The 20,915-nt window shown below is 40.2% G+C and overlaps 1 protein-coding gene across 2 annotated transcripts in view; it reads right to left on the bottom strand.

Annotated features, from left to right (window-relative positions):
• Positions 1-20,915, bottom strand: part of PLXDC2 (plexin domain containing 2) — a 635,896-nt gene that overhangs the window by 350,402 nt on the left and 264,579 nt on the right. For both annotated transcript variants that reach the window (XM_069729531.1, XM_069729533.1), the window contains one exon: positions 3,151-3,344. In XM_069729531.1, the coding sequence (XP_069585632.1) occupies positions 3,151-3,344 (194 nt within the window). The remainder of the gene's footprint in view (positions 1-3,150; positions 3,345-20,915) is intronic.

The raw sequence follows: 20,915 nt of genomic DNA, 5'->3' as shown, positions 1-20,915 counted from the left end.
TCATTCTACATTTCTTTAATGCTTCCTTGCCTCTGTTTTTGTTTCCAGGTTTTTGGGCGTTTGTGCTGTCTGCTCAGCAAAAAATTGCCATGAGCTCTAACCTCTGGAACACCTTCCCAGGCCGGCTTTACAGTTATAATCTGAGGCAGATAAATCAAGGAACGGAGGTTATGTAGGATTGAACATATTTTTATACAAGCTATATCTGCGGCAAATTGCATATAATATTATAAAGACAACCTACATAAGTGACCCAAACTCATATCCTGCATAAGTGACCCCTGTAGCTATATTCATCATCTTTGACAGAATTTTGAAAATGTTTCTTGCTCCCATGTCTACAATCTGCTGTAACATCCTTGTTATAGCACCCTTTAGTGTTGCGTTGATTCCTTCTTAGAACATCCAATGTGTCCAGTGCTCGTGGTCGTGGTCACACATGCTCAGTAGCTCAGCGCCATCATCAGGCAGCATAGTGATTTTTGCTATGATACAAGCCAGTCAATAAGAACTGGTGTACTAGAAATTGTTTCTTCCACCCAACACTGGATACAGTTGGACGTTCTGGAGCAGAATGAAAAGAACACAAACGGACAACATAACAAGTACATAACAACAATATCTATGGACAGAAACATTTTTTTTAAAGATTCCAATTGAAAATGTATTATGTTTTGCCTGATCTAACATAATAAATTAGAATTTCACCATCGGACACCCCGTTAATTCAATTAAATCCTCAACATTCCTAATTATGGAAGGACAATTCTGGTCATAATATGGCAAAACTGTTCCCAAAAGTGCAATTTTTTTCCTGTGTGATTAATGTTATTTTTCCTGTGTGATTAATGTTATTTTTCCTTGTGTGATTAATGTTATGAATTTTGGCGTTTTAGATGTTGCAAAGTATGCTAATAGCTACAAAATGTTACTCAGTAATCTTAAAAGGGTTGTCTAGGACTATCTCATAATTTTTTACTATGGGCATGAAAACTTGCAGGCAGGTAGGTGCTAACAAAAGCAACTACCTGCTTGTTCTACCCGATGCCAGCTCAGAGCGGTCACCAACCGCTCGTGTCAGTGATTCAGCTGCTCCGACAGAGCATTTCTTCTGGGCTGCTCTGTTAAGAGTGCGAGACTGCCGAGGTTATTCTCATTGACATCTGGCTCTCCGCAGTTAGGCAGCAGGGAGCCAGTTGTCAATGAGTATGACACACCCCATCAACAGAGCAGAGAGGAAGAGACGCCGCTGTTCCGTCATTGTGATCTCAGCAGAAGACACTGAATCGAGGGCAGGAGCGGTTTATGCACATAACAAAAATATTATATAGTCCTAGATAACCCCTTTAACAACCATAAATACTTATTTATTTACTTGTAAGGGAGAGACTTTTGGAAAGACAGTATAATTTTTTTTTTTTTTTTTTAAATGGACTATATGGTATAAGTGGACGGCAGAACAAGTGTCCAAAGAAAATAATAGTTGCAGAGTGCTGTCCTCATAAGTAGTATGAAAATAAAAATGGTCAGTACACAGAAGGTTTCTACATGACCATGGAACAGTATGGAGCTCTCAGCCACACCAGGTTGTGTTGCAGGCTGAATCCTTGAACAAGTATTAGGGTTTGGACAAGAGCCTGGATCATAACTATAATATGTATTATTTATACAGATTGGCCTCACTCTCTATTCCCAAAAATTTGCTTTGATTGCTGTATTTGAAGTAAGGAAGATATTTGCTCTAGTATATCAAACAATGTGCATCCTATTCATATGCATTTTTGTTTTCCTTTAGTTCAATACAGTAGGATTATTGGTTGGACATGACTTTAACCTTGTGAAAAGAGGTTGGCCACTTTTCATCAAATGTTAAAAATTCTCTAGAAAAGCCATGTTCTGACACATGCAAATCTTAAAACCCCCACTGAACAAATCTACAATAAATGTAAATCATCGCTGTGGTTCCTGGATTAGCTTTCTAAACAGTTGACTCTGACTCTGACCCTGTCTATAGTTCCATAGATGATGGCGGGGGAGGATCTCTATCCGCACATGCGCTAAGCACTTTTGGTTACTGTCCATTAAAGAGTGGGCAGAAGTGGAGGCTGTCAGGTGAGTCAATCAAGTGGGGTGACACCCCTTGATTGGTTTTATAAAGAGTTGACTCTGGCAATGATCTTACCTATAGGTCTTCAAAGGGTGGCGGTAGAAGATCATTCTGCCCATGTGCTGAATACTGTCAGCAGAAAAGCAGGCAGCAGAGGAGGCCATCACATGAGTAAGTCATGCACCTGTCGTCTTTGCATTGGCTTTGTCAAGAGTGGACTCTGGTAAGGATCCTACCTATATGTCTTAAAAGGGTGATGATGGGGAATCTTTATCAGTTTATGCGCTATATACTATCAGTCACTGTCTGCAGAAAAGCAGGCAAAACAGGAGGCAGTCACATGAGTAAATCATTTGCGAGTCATTTCTAAATTGATTTTGTAAAGAGTTGACTCTGGCAGAGTTGACTCTGGCAATAATCCGATCAATAGCTCTTAAGATGATGGTGGTTGTGGAGGATAGCTATTTGCGCATGTGTTGAACACTGTCTACAGAATAGCAGGCAGAGAACAAGGCAGCCAAATGAGTAAATGAGGAGACCGTCTCCTTCTTGACAGCTATTATCACTATGTCTTTTGTTAACAAAGCCGATCCAGGCTAAGTCCCTGTGTCTGAACATTGCTATTTAGGACCTTTTGAATTTCGACAGTAAAGTGACCAACCATTTTTACTATATAACTAGTGAATAATCCATTGAAATTCTTTCACTTTCAGGTCACTTATGTATTTTCTTTTTAAAAATACCTTACAAAGAATTCTTCTTCTATAGACACTTTTATAAACAATAATTGTTTTGATAGGGACAGGTTGTTACCTTCAAGCCTTGATAACTCTACATAACTCTACAAAGAGGACAAGTCTTAAAAAGTGCCTTTGTTTTTTTTTTTTTATAAATCCAGGAGGACTTTTTAGAAAGTTTTTTTTAATCACCAATTTACACATCAGAATCACCAATTTACACATCAGATTCTTTTTCAGACAAGAAGCAATATAAAAAATCGACAGTTGTCCTATTTCAAGAAATAATGTATTCATTCACGTTACCTCAATGTCTGTGCCATTGTCATTGTCATCGAGAAAAAGGTCTGACAGACCTGCACCATCAGAAAAATCATGACCTAAGCTCGGCCGGTTTGTATCCACGGAACGTCTTCTCCATCTGTGCCTGGGGACGTGTAAATCCATAGAAACTGTTTTATCCGCTTTGGCCACAATAGGAGTCATTGAATAAGACACATCTGTAAGAAACAGAAATGTGAGGTCACAAGACATGAATAGGGGGGTAATCAGTAGTCTTTCCATTTATTTCATTAGACGAGGGCAAGGCCACCATATTGGAAACCAAGAGAAGAGACATACAGAATGCCTCATGTTATAATGGAGCAAACATTCAATACATTCAGAGAGTTCTTCGGGAATCAGAAATGAAGAAGATCATTCAATTATAATAAAAATGCAAAGAATCATTAAAATAAGATGAATCCTCAGTTATTAAAGATGGAAACCACTTCTAGTCTAGATAGCTATAATCGTGTGGACAAGCGTCAAAAATGTAAAACGTTTAAGGCAACTGTCTCTGAGAAAATTATGCAAAATTACTCCCCCTCTAGAGGAAAAGAAAAGTCTCTAAAGCAAGAACGATAGGTCAGTAAACCTTGAAATGTGACTTGTGTATATTCAAAACTTGGGCTACCCATCTGTAGGCAGCTCATATATGGGGTTAGTTCTCTTCCAATGTACAACAATGATCAACTTTAGGCTTGTCATTTTCCACCACCATTTTCTAGACTATACAGGACATGCAGGTATACACTTTATTTTGTATTGTAATCTTAAACGGAATCTGTCAGCAGGTTTTTGCTATGTAATCTGAGGACATCATGGGGTAGGAGTTAAAACACCGAATTCAACGATGTGTCACATGACAAGCTGGGTGCTGCTGTTTACTTACACTGAAGGTTTAATCACATAGTGATTATCATTGCCTGGACTACAGCAGCTACAGCAGTGCATTCATGGGTATCAGACTACACACCCTGGCGTGATAAGCAGCTCACTGTCTATTGACTATGTACACTGAATCCTTTAGAAAGCCAAGGGCGAAACGTACGTCGGAGTCCTGGGGTCCTGTACTTTATGCTATTTCTCTTCCACATGGTATGTTGCTCTTGTAATATGTATATATATATTTATCTATTTTTGGTATTTATACATTTATTCATTGATTTAATAGATACAGGCTATTTTTCATCTTCTATATAATTGATGTAGTGAGAATATAGCCTTGAGCCCCCCATATTTATATATTTAATGCATACGTTTGTCATGAACTTTATTATATTCCTTGCTCCTCACAATTTTACATATTTTTAATTTTATCCACCAATAAAATTTATACTTTTTTCAGTATCATTTTTTCTTTGTCTTTGGTCGTTCACCCCATTGTGTAGTCATATACAGTATATTTTTTGTGAATATCCATTTATATCAGATATGATTAATTTTCTTTTATTTGGGTGTGTTTCTCTATGTACACGGAAAATCTGATCTGGGTGTGGGAAACTTTTTAGCTCTGCTGCATGCTAAATCTAAAAAGGAACGGCCATGCAATTCAATGAGTCAGTGGAAAAAATATGACAGATTTTCACAGGCTGACAGAATGGAGAAGATGGAGAATTTTTTTTTCTCCTTCTTTCTTGCATCCGAGAACATTGTATCACACTGTGAAAACACTCTGATGAAACTCTGATCAGTGTTTGCTTAGCATTATCAGACTGATTTTCTCGGATGAGAGAATATACGGTTACGATTTTAGGACTGTCCTCTTAAATTACCTTTTTGGCTTTTAGGAATCTAAAGACTGTGCACACAGTGGCGATATGCCCTTATACAGGGCCGGTTTTAGGCAAATTGGGGCCCTAGGCAGCTGCCTGGTCTGCCTGCCTTTATGTCAACTTATTTTGGATCCCAAAAAAGTCCCCTTCCCATTGTAAAAAAAAAAAAAAAGGGAATGAAAGACAGGACAGAAAAATATCATCCATACAGAGAACAAAGCGCTGCTAAAATATATGAAATGTAGATGACACTCCGTATCTTGGCTAAGCAGTACGCGCAGTTTATAATTGAAAGTGCAGGCTTAGACATTCAAAGCATATTACGAGCTTGTCAAGTCTCACTTGTACGAGAGAACATTAAATTAAGTTGCGGCTCCGTACTGAATAGAAGAGAAGAATAAATACACTTTGGGAGGGATCTTCGCTGTCTGCACTAGTAATACCAAAATTAAATGCTGTTACCCAGATTAAGATCAACAGAAACATTTACCAAGCGATAATGGAAATTGTAACGCTGACATGTAAGACGTCGGAATGACGCAATATCTTGTTACAATGGATCCCAGGTATTCTGTCACCAGCCAAGACAAACACGGTTTACTAGAAATAATAGTGGCTGAATATACAAATACAATAACCCGTCTGCAGTTATGCAAAGCGAGATTGGAAATGGAATTTTCCAGAAGTTGGAAATACTGATAAGTGATAACGACACCCCGCACAATACGTTGCAGGAGTAAACGATCAGCCACATTCATGTCTATTCCCCATACAGTTTAAGTTCCAAAAAATGGAATGAAGTTTATATTTTACATAGCAAAAGTATATAAAATGTTCATGATGTTGTAAATATCTAATCCTATTTTACAGCCAGAGCTGCATAGACAATTAATTCTGCGAGCCTCAGAGCCTAAATCTCCGAACATTCCGTGCTACAGTAACATAACGTCTGCACATATCTGTATGATGACGGTATGGGAGATAAGTGGAGATGAACGAATCGATTCTATGCCAGTTAAACTTGGTTAGAACTTTCCAACTTTCATGGATTCAGGCAAATGTTTGGGGTAATTTCCTGAAAAATGAAAGCCAGATAGTTGACATATTGCTGGATTCTGATGGCCGAGAAGAGATTAAAAGGCAATAAACACCTACAATCGCCTCTCCTTTGTCTTCCGAAACCTGTACCACCATCACTGCTCCTCTTTTGGTCCTATAATCAGCTCCTCTTCCTTCTTCTCCCTCCAGGTCTTCCAGATGGCAATGGTATTGGCCAACCCCCATGGAGTGACACAATGCCCTTCACTGATCCACATGGAGAATGGCGCACATCATTAATGTTAGTGACCTACATTGCACCACACGTGATCATCTGGGTCCTTGACAGTGTCTCATAAGATCCGAATGGAGGACAGGTTTACAAAACAAAGTGGGCCATGGGACAGGGATCTTCTGAAACTGGGAAAGCCCTTTAATTGATCTGAAATATCTATCACATGTCCTGTAAAAATCTGCCAAATTTTGACTGAATGAATAAACAGTTAAGGATGCCCCATCCCCTGAGGATGTTATTAAGCAAGGGTGGGACAACAAGCACTGAAATATAACAACTTGTGGTATCTTGTAAACAGAGTAACATTATAAAAGCAGCATTGAAATTCAATAGTTATAGATAATCCTATGTGATTTGTAATGTATGTTTTTTAAGCCTTACATCTGCAAAAAGTGAATATCCATCTTTAAAAAATAATCTCCATAATTCCAATATTCTGATTCATTTCTACCATGTTGTGACAGTCTTCGGTAACAAAAGGGGGCCTCAAACTGTCCCTGGGACCCTAAAGGTACCGTCACATTAAGTGACGCTGCAGCGATCCAGACAACGATCCCGATCGCTGCAGCATCTGTTATGATCAGGCGGCCTTGGAACAGCATGAAAAATCCTTCGCTGGAGTAGTCGTAACTATACAGACCGCAAACCCTGATCTTATCACAGACACTAGAAGTAGCCGTGGGGTGTGCCTAACCAGACCTAGACACCTCGACACAGCCGAAGGACTAAATATCCCTAAGGGTATGTGCACACGTCCGGATTTTTAGCGTTTTTTTTGCGGAATTTCGCTATAAAAACGCTATAATTCCACATCAAAAACGCTAAAAATATGCATCCTATCATTTAGAATGCATTCTGGATTTTTTGTTCAGATGGATGCGTTTTTTACCGCAAAAAAAAATGCATTCCGCAAAAAAAATGGACATGCTCATTCTTTTTGCGGATTTTTTGCGGATTTCTCAGCCAAAATGACTTTCAGGAAAAAAAAAAAAACGCAAAAATTCCGCAAAAAATCCGCAAAAAATCCGCGCAAAAACCGCGATAAATCCGCGTGGAAAAAAACGCGATTTTCTGCTAGAATTCTCCGGATTTTGTCAGGAAAAAAACCTGACATGTGCACATACCCTAAGGCTGTGTTCACACGTTCCGGTTTTTTCGCGGTTTTTTCGCGGTTTTTCCCTATAAAAACGCTATAAAACCGCAAAAAAACCGCATACAAGAAGCATCCCATCATTTAGAATGAATTCCGCATGTTTTGTGCACATGATGCGTTTTTTTCCGCATAAAAAACGCATCAGGCACAAAATCCGGACATGCTCATTCTTTTTGCGGTTTTTATGCGGATTTCCCACTACAAAATGCATTGGGAAGTGTCCGGAAAAAACCGCGGAAAAAACGCGTCAAAAACGCGGCAAAAACGCGGCAAAAAACGCATGCGGATTTCTTCCGGATTTCATGCAGAAAATGTCCGGTTTTTCACAGGAATTTTCTGCATGAATTCCTGAACGTGTGCACTTAGCCTAAAGATAGAAAATAGGAAAACTGACTTTCCTCAGAGTAGACCCCCAAAGGATAGGCAGCCCCACACAAATAATGACGGTGAGTAGGAGAGGAAAAGACACACGCAGGCAGAAAACAGGATTAGCAAAGGAGGCCACTTCTACCTAGATAGGAAAGTATAGTGCAGGATAGTAAGCGGTCAGCACAAAAACTACAAAATATCCACAGCAGAAAAATACAAAAACTCCACCACCTAACTAAAGATGTGGAGAGTATATCTGCGACTCCAGCGAATCCAACCAGACTGAGAAAACAACAGGACAGTCTAAGCTGGAACAAAATAGAAACTATGAACAGCACAAAAAATAGACACACAGCCTGTGTGCCTAAGAAAATGAAGCAGACACTTATCTTTTGCTGAAATGGCAGCAAGCAGGAGAGGCCAGGCAGAGAACCAATACTTCCAATAGAACATTGACAACTGGCAAGGACTAATGAGTCCTGCAAAGCTAAATACCCCAGTCCGAATTGCAATTAGCAGAAACACCTGCCCAGGCACAACTGCATTACCATCAACAACCACCGGAGGGAGCCCAAGAGCAGAATTCACAACAAGCGTCGCTGTTTGGTCGCTGGAGAGCTGTCACACAGACAGCTCTCCAGCGACCAACGATGCCGGTCCCCTGGTAACCAGGGTAAACATCGGGTTACTAAGCGCAGGGCCGCGCTTAGTAACCCGATATTTACCCTGGTTACCAGCGTAAACGTAAAAAAACAAACACTACATACTTACCTTCCGCTGTCTGTCCTCTGGTGCTGTGCTTTCCTGCACTGACTGAGCGCCAGCCGGAAAGCACAGCGGTGACGTCACCGCTGTGCTCTGCTTTCCAGCTGGCCGGCGCTCACAGTGCAGAGAAGCAGAGCGCCGGAGGACAGACACCGGTAGGTAAGTATGTAGTGGTTTTTTTACGTTTACGCTGGTAACCAGGGTAAACATCGGGTTACTAAGCACGGCCCTGCCGATTCAGCGATGTCTGCAGGAGGTCCAGCGACTAAATAAAGTTCTGGACTTTCTGCACCGACCAACGATGGCACAGCAGGATCCTGATCACTGCTGCCTGTCAAACTCAACTATATCGCTAGCCAGGACGCTGCAACGTCACAGATCGCTAGCGATATCGTTGAGTGTGAAGGTACCTTAACAATCCCTGTCCTGGGGGTAGTCTTGAAGATAGAAAGGCCCGAGTCTCCGACCTTACTATGCTCCTGTTAAATTCTGATCTGTTCCTTCCCCAACCCATGAGACCTGGGACAGAAATATAAGGTTGTGATGGTGTGATATGCTATGTGGGTATCATTTTTCTGTATATTTCTATTTTACTTGTTTTCATGGTGTTCTCTTGTAGGATGAGTTGTTTGCTAATTGATGAAAGGCTGTTGCTGCCATGTGATATCAGCCCCCACTTTAGTGTTTGCTAATATGCTAATGACATGTTGACCTAGCTTGTTGAAACAATGAACCCCTGAGACCTTCCACCTCCTGACCTGTGAATGAGGAGAGGGACTTGTAAATATCAGGGAGGTGAGACACAGATCAGTCTTGTGTGGAATGATGATGTGAGCACAGCACATCAGAGAGAAGGGGAAGCATATGGATCATTTTTTATCCTCTGTCTGCTGGATTATTGGACTCCATCTCCTTGGACATTTATCCGGTTACTAAACTGCATTCGGCTTCTGGACTATCTTATCCTTTGTGTGGTGGATCGTATATGGACCTTTCGTGTTTTTGCCTAAATAAAGCTTTTGGAATTGTTCACTATTCTCTTGCTCTGTTGATTGTGTGGTATCGGAGAAGGAGCCCGTGACAAAGGTAAACAAGGCACAAAGATGAAACAGGGATAACAGAAAGCAACAAACATACAAACACTCACCAAAGGTAGAGAGGTATATAGGGAAGGATAGGAATGTACCAACCAAATGTGAACAAGACAATGAGGAAAGCATACAAACCAAAACAGCATGCAACAATAGCAGCCACAATCTCCAACTCAGCACAGCGTCTCCAAGGGCCTAGAAACATTCACTGGCAAGACAGAGAAGGTCTGGCCATGTTTTATAGGGAGAGGTAATGACCACATCAGAAGCAGCTGAAAATGGAGCTGCAAGTTTCGGACTAGAAAAAAAAAGGTTTATTAACCTCTTCAGCACTAAAGAAAACCAAATCTATTTAATATGGGACACAAACACATAGGCTAAATGGAGGATCTGTGATTCATAATACGTAGTGATCTTCTAACTTCAGATCCCCAGGAGGATGTGACATACTCGTGACAATTTCACAATATGTCTGAAAAGCAGTCAGAGTTCAGAGTTTATGATACGGATCTCTAAATCTCCTGCCCAGACATAATAATAAAGCATATCAATGCTTTCATACAAAATTTGTTGAAAAGTGTGGCCTTGTTGCCCTCATCCCCCACAACAAGTTAAAACTTCATTTTTGGGGCATAGCAGTCTAATATATCCAGGCTTTGTAACTTGTCACCCATTATTTTTCAGTGGGTGCTTTGTCTTCATATGAATTCTACCAGCACTAGAGATACTTGGACTACCATTCTCTTTGTATTATACCTGACATTTCCAATAATTTCCCTTCCCTGAAATGAAAGTCCACCTCACTGTTATCACTGTGTGCACTTTACCCAAAAGAAAGACAGGAGGAAAGAGACAAAGATCCGACTCCATCTCCTGTAATCCATCTCAACATCTCTGCTACAACTACTGTATACAGTATATATATATATATATATATATATATATATATATATATATTATTTTTTAAAAACTTTTTTAAGTGAATTACACAAAATGATGGCCATAAAACATCGTAGTGTCATGTTCCCTTTAAGCGTAATAAATACATTTAAAATAAAAATAAGGAAATATCAAGCTCGCTGCCAGCGACTGTATAACCCCTATTGAAAAAGTTAATTTTTCAACATTAAAATAAAAAATTATATTGTTTCAAGAGGTCCAAAGTGATGAATTATGCATTACATAAATGTTAATCTAAAGAAATAATCACATTGCTTCTGGTATGTAATAATTGCAGCCTCAATACATTCTTCAAACCATCTGAACAAAGTCTGGTAATTAGACATGTGAAAAATGATACCGAAAGCTGGAAATGTAGTTGTAGCCTTTTTAATTTAATTTTTTTTTTTTTTTGCAAAAAGATGAAAATGGTTAATGAGTTTTTGGAGCATAGAAAAAAAAAAACTATCTCCGAGAAAAATAATGAACTTTATTACTCATGACTTTTAGAGCTTAACATTGTGAACCAATTATTTCAAGGTTATATGAGATAAAGCACAATCTCTGTAAAGGTGTCTGTCTCTAAGTATAATTCTATATTTATATATACTCTATATTTAGAATTTTATACACGGTATCTAAATGGGCTGTCTTATACGGGTTATGCAGCTAAAGGTCAATTTGCCACGAGGTCATTATTTGTAAGGGTAGGCTAGGCAGTCCATGTAGGGGTTAAAAACACAATAAAATTTTTTAGTTACCTACCCCATCACCCATCCCTGCCACTGTTACTCCTTTCCGGTCCTCCTCACTACTCTGGCGCTGGTCTCCTCTTTACTTTTCACCGGTGTTTCCAGGTCTTGGCAAGTTCTGATGTCACGACTTTCATCATGTACACCATGGCGTAGGCGGCACCAGATATTTAAAACTGGTGTATGAAACTCCATTCTTGATTAAAGGGGTTGTCCGGGACTCTAACAATGATGGCCTGTCCATAGGATAGGTCATCAATGTCTGATGATCGGTCGAAGTGCGACACCCGATACTCCCGCCGATCATCTGTTCCCGATGTCACATCAATCACTTCATCGGCGGTATAGTGGCAGCGGCCAGGTACCGCACATCCGCCTCCTATTGATCTCAATAGTTGGTGTATGTGCAGTACCTGACCATGAACAGTATACAGTTGGCGGAGCTGTGCTGTGCAGCTGCGCAACACAGAACTATCAACCACCGTTGCCACCTGGAACAGCTGATCAGTGGGTTTGTCAGGTGTCACACTCCCACTAATCAAACATTAATGACCACTCCTAAGGATATGCCATCAATGATAAAGTCCTGGACAACCCCTAGTAGTCTTTTTTTAAGAGTTCTGCACATAACAAACCTCTACAGCTCTTTATTGTGAGGTCCCTGTAGCGGTCCTTATCTCTCCTACCTAGTTATTGACTTTGGAGAGGGCGACGGGATATTATCCACATTGAAACCTGATTTTTATTACAAGACTATTTTACGAAAACATTCTTTTTTTTTTTTACCAATATTAGTGACTATTATTTTCCTTAGGATTTATTTCAGTATTTGTCAATAGTTTTTTTATTTTTTAACTCAAAGTAAAATAATTTCAGAAAGTCTCCTTTCTAGTCTCACGGGGAGAATTACAAGTGTGACAGGGGCTGATGTAAATTTTATAAATAAAAACCTACACATCCTATTCCATTTTATTTCTATTTTTTTTTTTACTCCCGTTATGTGCTGGAGTCAGAATGCTTTACATAGGCGCTGTAATTGAATTCCAGAAAGGCTGAATGCATATCGTACAATACTCTCTACGAGCAGCGAGATCAGAAGTGACACCGCGCACAACACCACCGGTACGGAGGAGAATGAAAAATGTAAAAACTGACTAGTTATGAGCTGTCCCGAAAAGGAATGATTATTTTAACATTTGTTTTAAAGTTTATTTTTTGGCAAATGTCTACTGGATCCATAGATATACTTGCTGCAATAAGAGAACTAAGGCGAGGAGACTTGTCCTTGATTTATCAAAACTGTCTAACCATGCCTCCGAGCAGTTCAGTTCCAAAAAGAGGACACTTAAATCCGCTACACCCAAGAACGCACCCCAGCGGTCATCCCTTGTTCGATGCCTAGTAGACTGTCTGCTTTTATTGTTTGTTTTTTTTTTTGTCTACTTTTTAGCTTTCTTTTGCTAGTCAAAGGTAGAAAAAAACATTTATGTAGGATTCTGTAGAAGTGGAGTTTTTCATGCATTTTACCTTAAGATTCTTTAACCCCTTTACCCCCAAGGGTGGTTTGCACGTTAATGACCGGGCCAATTTTTACAATTCTGACCACTGTCCCTTTATGAGGTTATAACTCTGGAACGCTTCAATGGATCCTGGTGATTCTGACATTGTTTTCTCATGACATATTGTACTTCATGACAATGGTAAAAATTATTTGATAGTACCTGCGTTTATTTGTGAAAAAAACGGAAATTTGGCGAAAATTATGAAAATTTCGCAATTTTCCAACTTTGAATTTTTATGCAATTAAATCACAGAGATATGTCACACAAAATACTTAATAAGTAACATTTCCCACATGTCTACTTTACATCAGCACAATTTTGGAACCAAAATTTTTTTTTGTTAGGGAGTTATAAGGGTTAAAAGTTGACCAGCAATTTCTCATTTCTACAACACCATTTTATTTTAGGGACCACATCTCATTTGAAGTCATTTTGAGGGGTCTATATGATAGAAAATACCCAAGTGTGACACCATTCTAAAAACTACACCCCTCAAGGTGCTCAAAACCATATTCAAGAAGTTTATTAACCCTTCTGGTGCTTCACAGGAATTTTTTGAATGTTTAAATAAAAATGAACATTTAACTTTTTTTCACAAAAAATGTAATTCAGCTCCAATTTGTTTTATTTTACCAAGGGTAACAGGAGAAAATGGACCCCAAACATTGTTGTACAATTTGTCCTGAGTATGCCAATACCCCACATGTGGGGGTAAACCACTGTTTGGGCGCATGGCAGAGCTCGGAAGCGAAGGAGTGCCATTTGACTTTTCAATGCAAAATTGACTGGAATTGAGATGGGACGCCATGTTTCGTTTGGAGAGCCCCTGATGTGGCTAAACATTGAAACCCCCCACAAGTGACACCATTTTGGAAAGTAGACCCCCTAAGGAACTTATCTAGAGGTGTGGTGAGCACTTTGACCCAACAAGTGCTTCACAGAAGTTTATAATGTAGAACCGTAAAAATAAAAAATCATATTTTTTCACAAAAATTATCTTTTCGCCCCCAATTTTTTATTTTCCCAAGGGTAAGAGAAGAAATTGGACCCCAAAAGTTGTTGTACAATTTGTCCTGAGTACGCTGATAGCCCATATGTGGGGGTAAACCACTGTTTGGGCGGATGGGAGAGCTCGGAAGGGAAGGAGCGCCGTTTGACTTTTCAATGCAAAATTGACAGGAATTGAGATGGGACGTCATGTTGCGTTTGAAGAGCCACTGATGTGCCTAAACATTGAAACCCCCCACAAGTGACACCATTTTGGAAAGTAGACCCCCTAAGGAACTTATCTAGAGGTGTGGTGAGCACTTTGACCCACCAAGTGCTTCACAGAAGTTTATAATGTAGAACCGTAAAAATAAAAAATCATATTTTTTCACAAAAATTATCTTTTTGCCCCCAATTTTTTATTTTCCCAAGGGTAAGAGAAGAAATTGGACCCCAAAAGTTGTTGTCCAATTTGTCCTGAGTACGCAGATACCCCATATGTGGGGGTAAACCACTGTTTGGGTGGATGGGAGAGCTCGGAAGGGAAGGAGCGCCGTTTGACTTTTCAAAGCAAAATTGACAGGAATTGAGATGGGACGCCATGTTGCGTTTGAAGAGCCACTGATGTGCCTAAACATTGAAACCCCCCACAAATGACACCATTTTGGAAAGTAGACCCCCTAAGGAACTTATCTAGAGGTGTGGTGAGCACTTTGACCCACCAAGTGCTTCACAGAAGTTTATAATGCAGAGCCGTAAAAATAAAACAAAATTTTTTTCCCACAAAAATTATTTTTTTAGCCCCCAGTTTTGTATTTTCCTGAGGGTAACAGGAGAAATTGGACCCCAAAATTTGTTGCCCAATTTGTCCTGAGTGCGATGATACACCATATGTGGGAGGAACCACTGTTTGGGCACATGGGAGGGCTCAGAAGGGAAGGAGTGCCATTTGAATGCAGACTTAGATGGAATGGTCTGCAGGTGTCACATTGCGTTTGCAGAGCCCCTAATGTACCTAAACAGTAGAAACCCCCCACAAGTGACACCATTTTGGAAAGTAGACCCCCTTAGGAACTTATCTAGATGTGTGCTGAGCGCTTTGACCCACCAAGGGCTTCACAGAAGTTTATAATGGAGAGCCGTAAAAATAAAACAAAAATTTTTTCCCACAAAAATTATTTTTTAGCCCCCAGTTTTGTATTTTCCCGAGGGTAAAAGGAGAAATTCGACCCCACAATTTGTTGTCCAATTTGTCCTGAGTGCGCTGATACCCCATATGTGGGGGGGAACCACTGTTTGGGCGCATGGGAGGGCTCGGAAGGGAAGGAGCTCCATTTGGAATGAGGACTTAGATGGAATGGTCTGCAGGTGTCACATTGCATTTGCAGAGCCCCTAATGTACCTAAACAGTAGAAACCTCCCACAAGTGACACCATTTTGGAAACTAGACCCCCTAAGGAACTCATCTAGATGTGTTGTGATAGCTTTGAACCCCCAAGTGTTTCACTACAGTTTGTAACGCAGAGCCGTGAAAATTAAAAAAAAAAATCTTTCCCCCCAAAATTATTTTTTAGCCCCCAGTTTTGTATTTTCCCGAGGGTAAGAGGAGAAATTCGACCCCAAAAGTTGTTGTCCAATTTGTCCTGAGTACGCTGATACCCCGTATGTTGGGGGAAACCAACGTTTGAGCGCATGGCAGAGCTCGGAAGGGAAGGAGCGCCATTTGGAATGCAGACTTAGATGGAATGGTCTGCAGACGTCACATTGCGTTTGCAGAACCCCTAATGTACCTAAACAGTAGAAACCCTCCACAAGTGACCCCATATTGGAAACTAGACCCCCCAGGGAACTAATCTAGATGTGTTGTGAGAACTTTGAACCCCCAAGTGTTTCACTACAGTTTATAACGCAGAGCCGTGAAAATAAAAAATCTTTTTTTTTCCCACAAAAAATATGTTTTAGCCCCGAGTTTTGTATTTTCCCAAGGGTAGCAGGAGAAATTGGACCCCAAAAGTTGTTGTCCTATTTGTCCTGAGTACGCTGATACCCCATATGTTAGGGTAAACCCCTGTTTGGGCACACGGGAGAGCTCGGAAGGGAAGAAGCACTGTTTTACTTTTTCAACGCAGAATTGGCTGGAATTGAGATCGGACGCCATGTCGCGTTTGGAGAGCCCCTGATGTGCCTAAACAGTGGAAACCCCCCAATTATAACTGAAACCCTAATCCAAACACATCCCTAACCCTAATCCCAACAGTAACCCTAACCACACCTCTAACCCTGACACACCCCTAACCCTAATCCCAACCCTATTCCCAACCGTAAATGTAATCTAAACCCTAACTGTAACTTTAGCTCCAACCCAAACTGTAGCCCTAGCCCTAACCCTAGCCCTAATCCTAACCCTAGCCCTAACCCTAGCCCTAACCCTAGCCCTAACCCTAGCCCTAACCCTAGCCCTAACCCTAACCCTAGCCCTAACCCTAGCCCTAGCCCTAACCCTAACCCTAGCCCTAACCCTAGCCCTAACCCTAGCCCTAACCCTAGCCCTAGCCCTAACCCTAACCCTAGCCCTAACCCTAGCCCTAACCCTAGCCCTAACTCTAACCCTAGCCCTAATGGGAAAATGGAAATAAATACATTTTTTTAATTTTTCCCTAACTAAGGGGGTGATGAAGGGGGGTTTGATTTACTTTTATAGCGGGTTTTTTAGCGGATTTTTATGATTGGCAGCCGTCACACACTGAAAGACGCTTTTTATTGCAAAAAATATTTTTTGCGTTACCACATTTTGAGAGCTATAATTTTTCTATATTCTGGTCCACAGAGTCATGTGAGGTCTTGGTTTTTGCGGGACGAGTTGATGTTTTTATTGGTAACATTTTCGGGCACGTGACATTTTTTGATCGCTTTTTATTCCGATTTTTGTGAGGCAGAATGACCAAAAACCAGCTATTCATGAATTTCTTTTGGGGGAGGCGTTTATACCGTTCCGCGTTTGGTAAAATTGATGAAGCAGTTTTATTCTTCGGGTCAGTACGATTACAGCGACACCTCATTTATATCATTTTTTTATGTTTTGGCGCTTTTATACGATAAAAACTATTTTATAGAAAAAATAATTATTTTTGCATCGCTTTATTCTCAGGACTATAACTTTTTTATTTTTTTGCTCATGATGCTGTATGGCGGCTCGTTTTTTGCGGGACAAGATGACGTTTTCAGCGGTACCATGGTTAGTTATATCTGTCTTTTTGATCGCGTGTTATTCCACTTTTTGTTCGGCGGTATGATAATAAAGCGTTGTTTTTTGCCTCGTTTTTTTTTTTTTTTTCTTACGGTGTTTACTGAAGGGGTTAACTAGTGGGCCAGTTTTATAGGTCGGGCCGTTACGGACGCGGCGATACTAAATATGTGTACTTTTATTGTTTTTTTTTTTTTATTTAGATAAAGAAATGTATTTATGGGAATAATATTTTTATTTTTTTTTTCATTATTTTGGAATATTTTTTTTTATTTTTTTTTACACATTTGAAATTTTTTTTTTTTACTTTTTTACTTTGTCCCAGGGGGGGACATCACAGATCAGTGATCTGACAGTTTGCACAGCACTCTGTCAGATCACTGATCTGATAGGAGTGCAGGCTGCTTCACAGTGCCTGCTCTGAGCAGGCTCTGTGAAGCCACCTCCCTCCCTGCAGGACCCGGATCCGCGGCCATCTTGGATCCGGGGCTGGAGGGAGCAGGGAGGGAGGTGAGACCCTCGCAGCAACGCGATCACATCGCGTTGCTGCGGGGGGCTCAGGGAAGCCCGCAGGGAGCCCCCTCCCTGCGCGGTGCTTCCCTGTACCGCCGGCACATCGCGATCATCTTTGATCGCGGTGTGCCGGGGGTTAATGTGCCGGGGGCGGTCCGTGACCGCTCCTGGCACATAGTGCCGGATGTCAGCTGCGATAAACAGCTGACACCTGGCCGCGATCGGCGGCGCTCCCCCCGTGAGCGCTGCCGATCGCATATGACGTACTATTGCGTCCTTGGGAAGTAAAGCCCACCCCACATGGACGCAATAGTACGTCTAATGGCAGAAAGGGGTTAAGGGAAAAAATATATAAACAAAGACGTGTATAAAGAGAATGAATAAATACACTTTTGTAAAAAAAATAATGAAACAAAATCTTAACAAAATATAACCATATGTCTACCTCTGCGTCTGTTTTTTTGTGTTAAAAATTTGACACAGAGGGTATAGAGAAACAAATGTTTTAACAATTTAACAATGTTGGGTCCAATTCATCATCGACTTTGCGCCTCTTTTTTTATCTAAGTTTGTGTGCTCTGCGCCTGTATTTGTTTGCACCCAATTCATTATTCTATTTGCGCACAACTCACCTGTTTTTTTTTTTTTGTTCCACATTATTGGTGGAATTTAGCGATTCCAGATTTTTTTCACCTGTTTCAGTAATTGCCATTTTTCAAAAAAATAACAAAATTTGACACAATTCCACTCCAATAACACCCCCCCACACACACACACACACACACCCCAATGTAGTTTTGAGCATGCCAGTATTTTGGTGCAATATTTGTGCCATTTGCGAAAATTGCGGCTTTTGTTATCAAAAAGTTCAAGAACCAATTCAAAACAGACAAAAAAAAGAGACCATTTTTGATTTTGGACAAAATCTATAAATCGCGTGCACCATTTTTAAGGATTTGCAAATAATACAACAAAACAATAAAAGGAAAGTGACTTAAAAAAAAACAAAACGAAATGATTAATTGGGTGCCGCCTTTACCTTTTCGGGCCAACCTATTGAGAAAATTGGGGACGCCTAAGACTTTGCGAGCACAGCGTCTTTTAGACTCTGGGCAGCTGCCAAGGTTTTCCAGGGGAAGCTGTTTCGGGAAACTTTAATATTGCCGGTATTATTGCCGTCATTCTTGCAGTGGCTCTGCCATCGGAGTCTTTCACTTTATATTGTCAAGTATAGAAAGTGAGCGTTTTCCGCAAAGAAGCCGCCTGAAGGATGAGCAGGTCACTTCTTTTAACCACTTCATCCTGAAAAAGATGCTGTGTGTGCCCATAGCCTCATGGTATTCACGTAGAGGTTTTTTGGGAGGGGGGCATTCAAAAAAACACTAGGAGTGATCCACAAGTTGTATAGTATTTCTGTGCTACATTGATATCCTACGTAATTAGAAGATAAACTTAAGCAAATGTATGAATGTTGTGTACAAAGACCAGAAATGTCTACATTGCACCCCCAATGTACATTAGCAATAACTATACTCCTATTAGTTGTATTATTGCAAATAATAATAGTAATAAGAATAATAATGCAGAGCGAGCATTGATATCATTTAATTACTCATTATCTTTCAATACTAATTAATGCTTTCCGTGTACTAATTTTACCTTTGTGAATACTTGCTTACTGTACTAGAAACTTTTGTTGGATTTGATTAATGGAAGATAACATCTTTGTGCATCTTTGAACATCTTGGAGAATTTGAGTCGGACTTTTTTCTCATGTGACCGTACACTGAAACTGAAACATCAGCTTACGTAAATCCTGCATAATTGTTCTGTATTAAAACACTAAATCTACAAAAAAAAAAAATGTTTGAATTAAAAAAACGATTATAACCGCCCTCACTGATAGTCTGCAGCGTTTTACACATAGTCCTGAAACAGTTTGGTTAAAAAGAAATCTGTCTGTAGGATTTCACATCCTAAACAATTTAAAGTATGTGCACATTAAGCTCTTTCAAAGTCAAGTCCAATAATACCTTTACATGGCCAGTCCGTTCCTTCATTAATGAGAAATCAATGATTGAATTTATAAGTAAAAGAAGCTGAAGAACTATTTGTAGATCTGAAGCCTCTGTCACTCCAGCTCTATTTCCCATCGAGCACCGCCTCTGAATTGATATGTAAACGAAGCTGAAGAATTATTTGCATATCTGAAGCCTCCATCACTCCAGCTCTATTTCCCACCGAGCACCACCTCTGAATAGATATATAAACGAAGCTGAAGGACTATTTGTAGATCTGAAGCCTCCATCACTCCAGCTCTATTTCCCACCGAGCACCACCTCTGAATTGACATGTAAATAAAGCTGATAACTATTTGTAGATCTAAAGCCACTGTCACTCCAGCTGTATTCCTCTCTCAGCACTGCCCCCTCCAGCTTGACTGACAGTCTCAATGATGTCTGTTTTCAGGCAAAAGAGTCATCAGCCAAGCAGGAGGAGGTGGCGCTGGGTGGTGAGTAGAACTGGAGTGCCGAAGGCTTCAGATCTACACATAGTTCTCCAGCCTCATTTGCATATTAATTCAAATACTGATTTCTCAGTAATAGAGGAACGGATTGTCCATGTAAAGGTATTGCCGGACTTGTCTCTGAAAGAGCTATAGGCAAATATAAATAGTTTGGGGTGTGAAACGCTGCTGATATTATGTCCTACTGATCAGTTCCATCATATACTGTTGGCCAACTGATGATCCTCTTAGAACAGAAGTGTGGCTTAGCCATCTTGATGGCGTGCTGCAGACAGGGCTGAGAGGGGAGGTTTCTGCTGCAGCCAGTTGTTTCACGGCTACACACAGGAAAAACAGCAGTAACATTACAACCACTAGGTATCCAGACTCAGACAAACTCACCTTACAGCGCAAAACAAAACCATGTTTTACTTCAAAGGCGCTCATCTTGGGCCACTCATTTTGGGATACAGTATATTGAGCCTAATGGACTGGCAAAAAAATAACAATTTTGAATAAGAAAAAAAATCCACATCCGTAGTTCTTTAACCATTTTTTAAGTGGCAATACGATTTTTTATTTACACCATTTGGGGAATCTTATGATGATTTTATCACATTTTATTACAATTTTTTTAAAGGAGCAGTGAAGCAAAAACTGCAATTGCTGCATTTCATGTTTTTTTTTCTCTGTATAGGATTTCCCGTATTTTTACATGTTTATAGATCAGACTCTTAAAGCATAAAAATGCCCTATAATTT

Source organism: Ranitomeya imitator, chromosome 6 (genome assembly GCF_032444005.1).
Source record: "Ranitomeya imitator isolate aRanImi1 chromosome 6, aRanImi1.pri, whole genome shotgun sequence".
NCBI classification, from domain to species: domain Eukaryota; kingdom Metazoa; phylum Chordata; class Amphibia; order Anura; family Dendrobatidae; genus Ranitomeya; species Ranitomeya imitator.
This window is presented reverse-complemented; position numbering and strand designations above follow the sequence as displayed.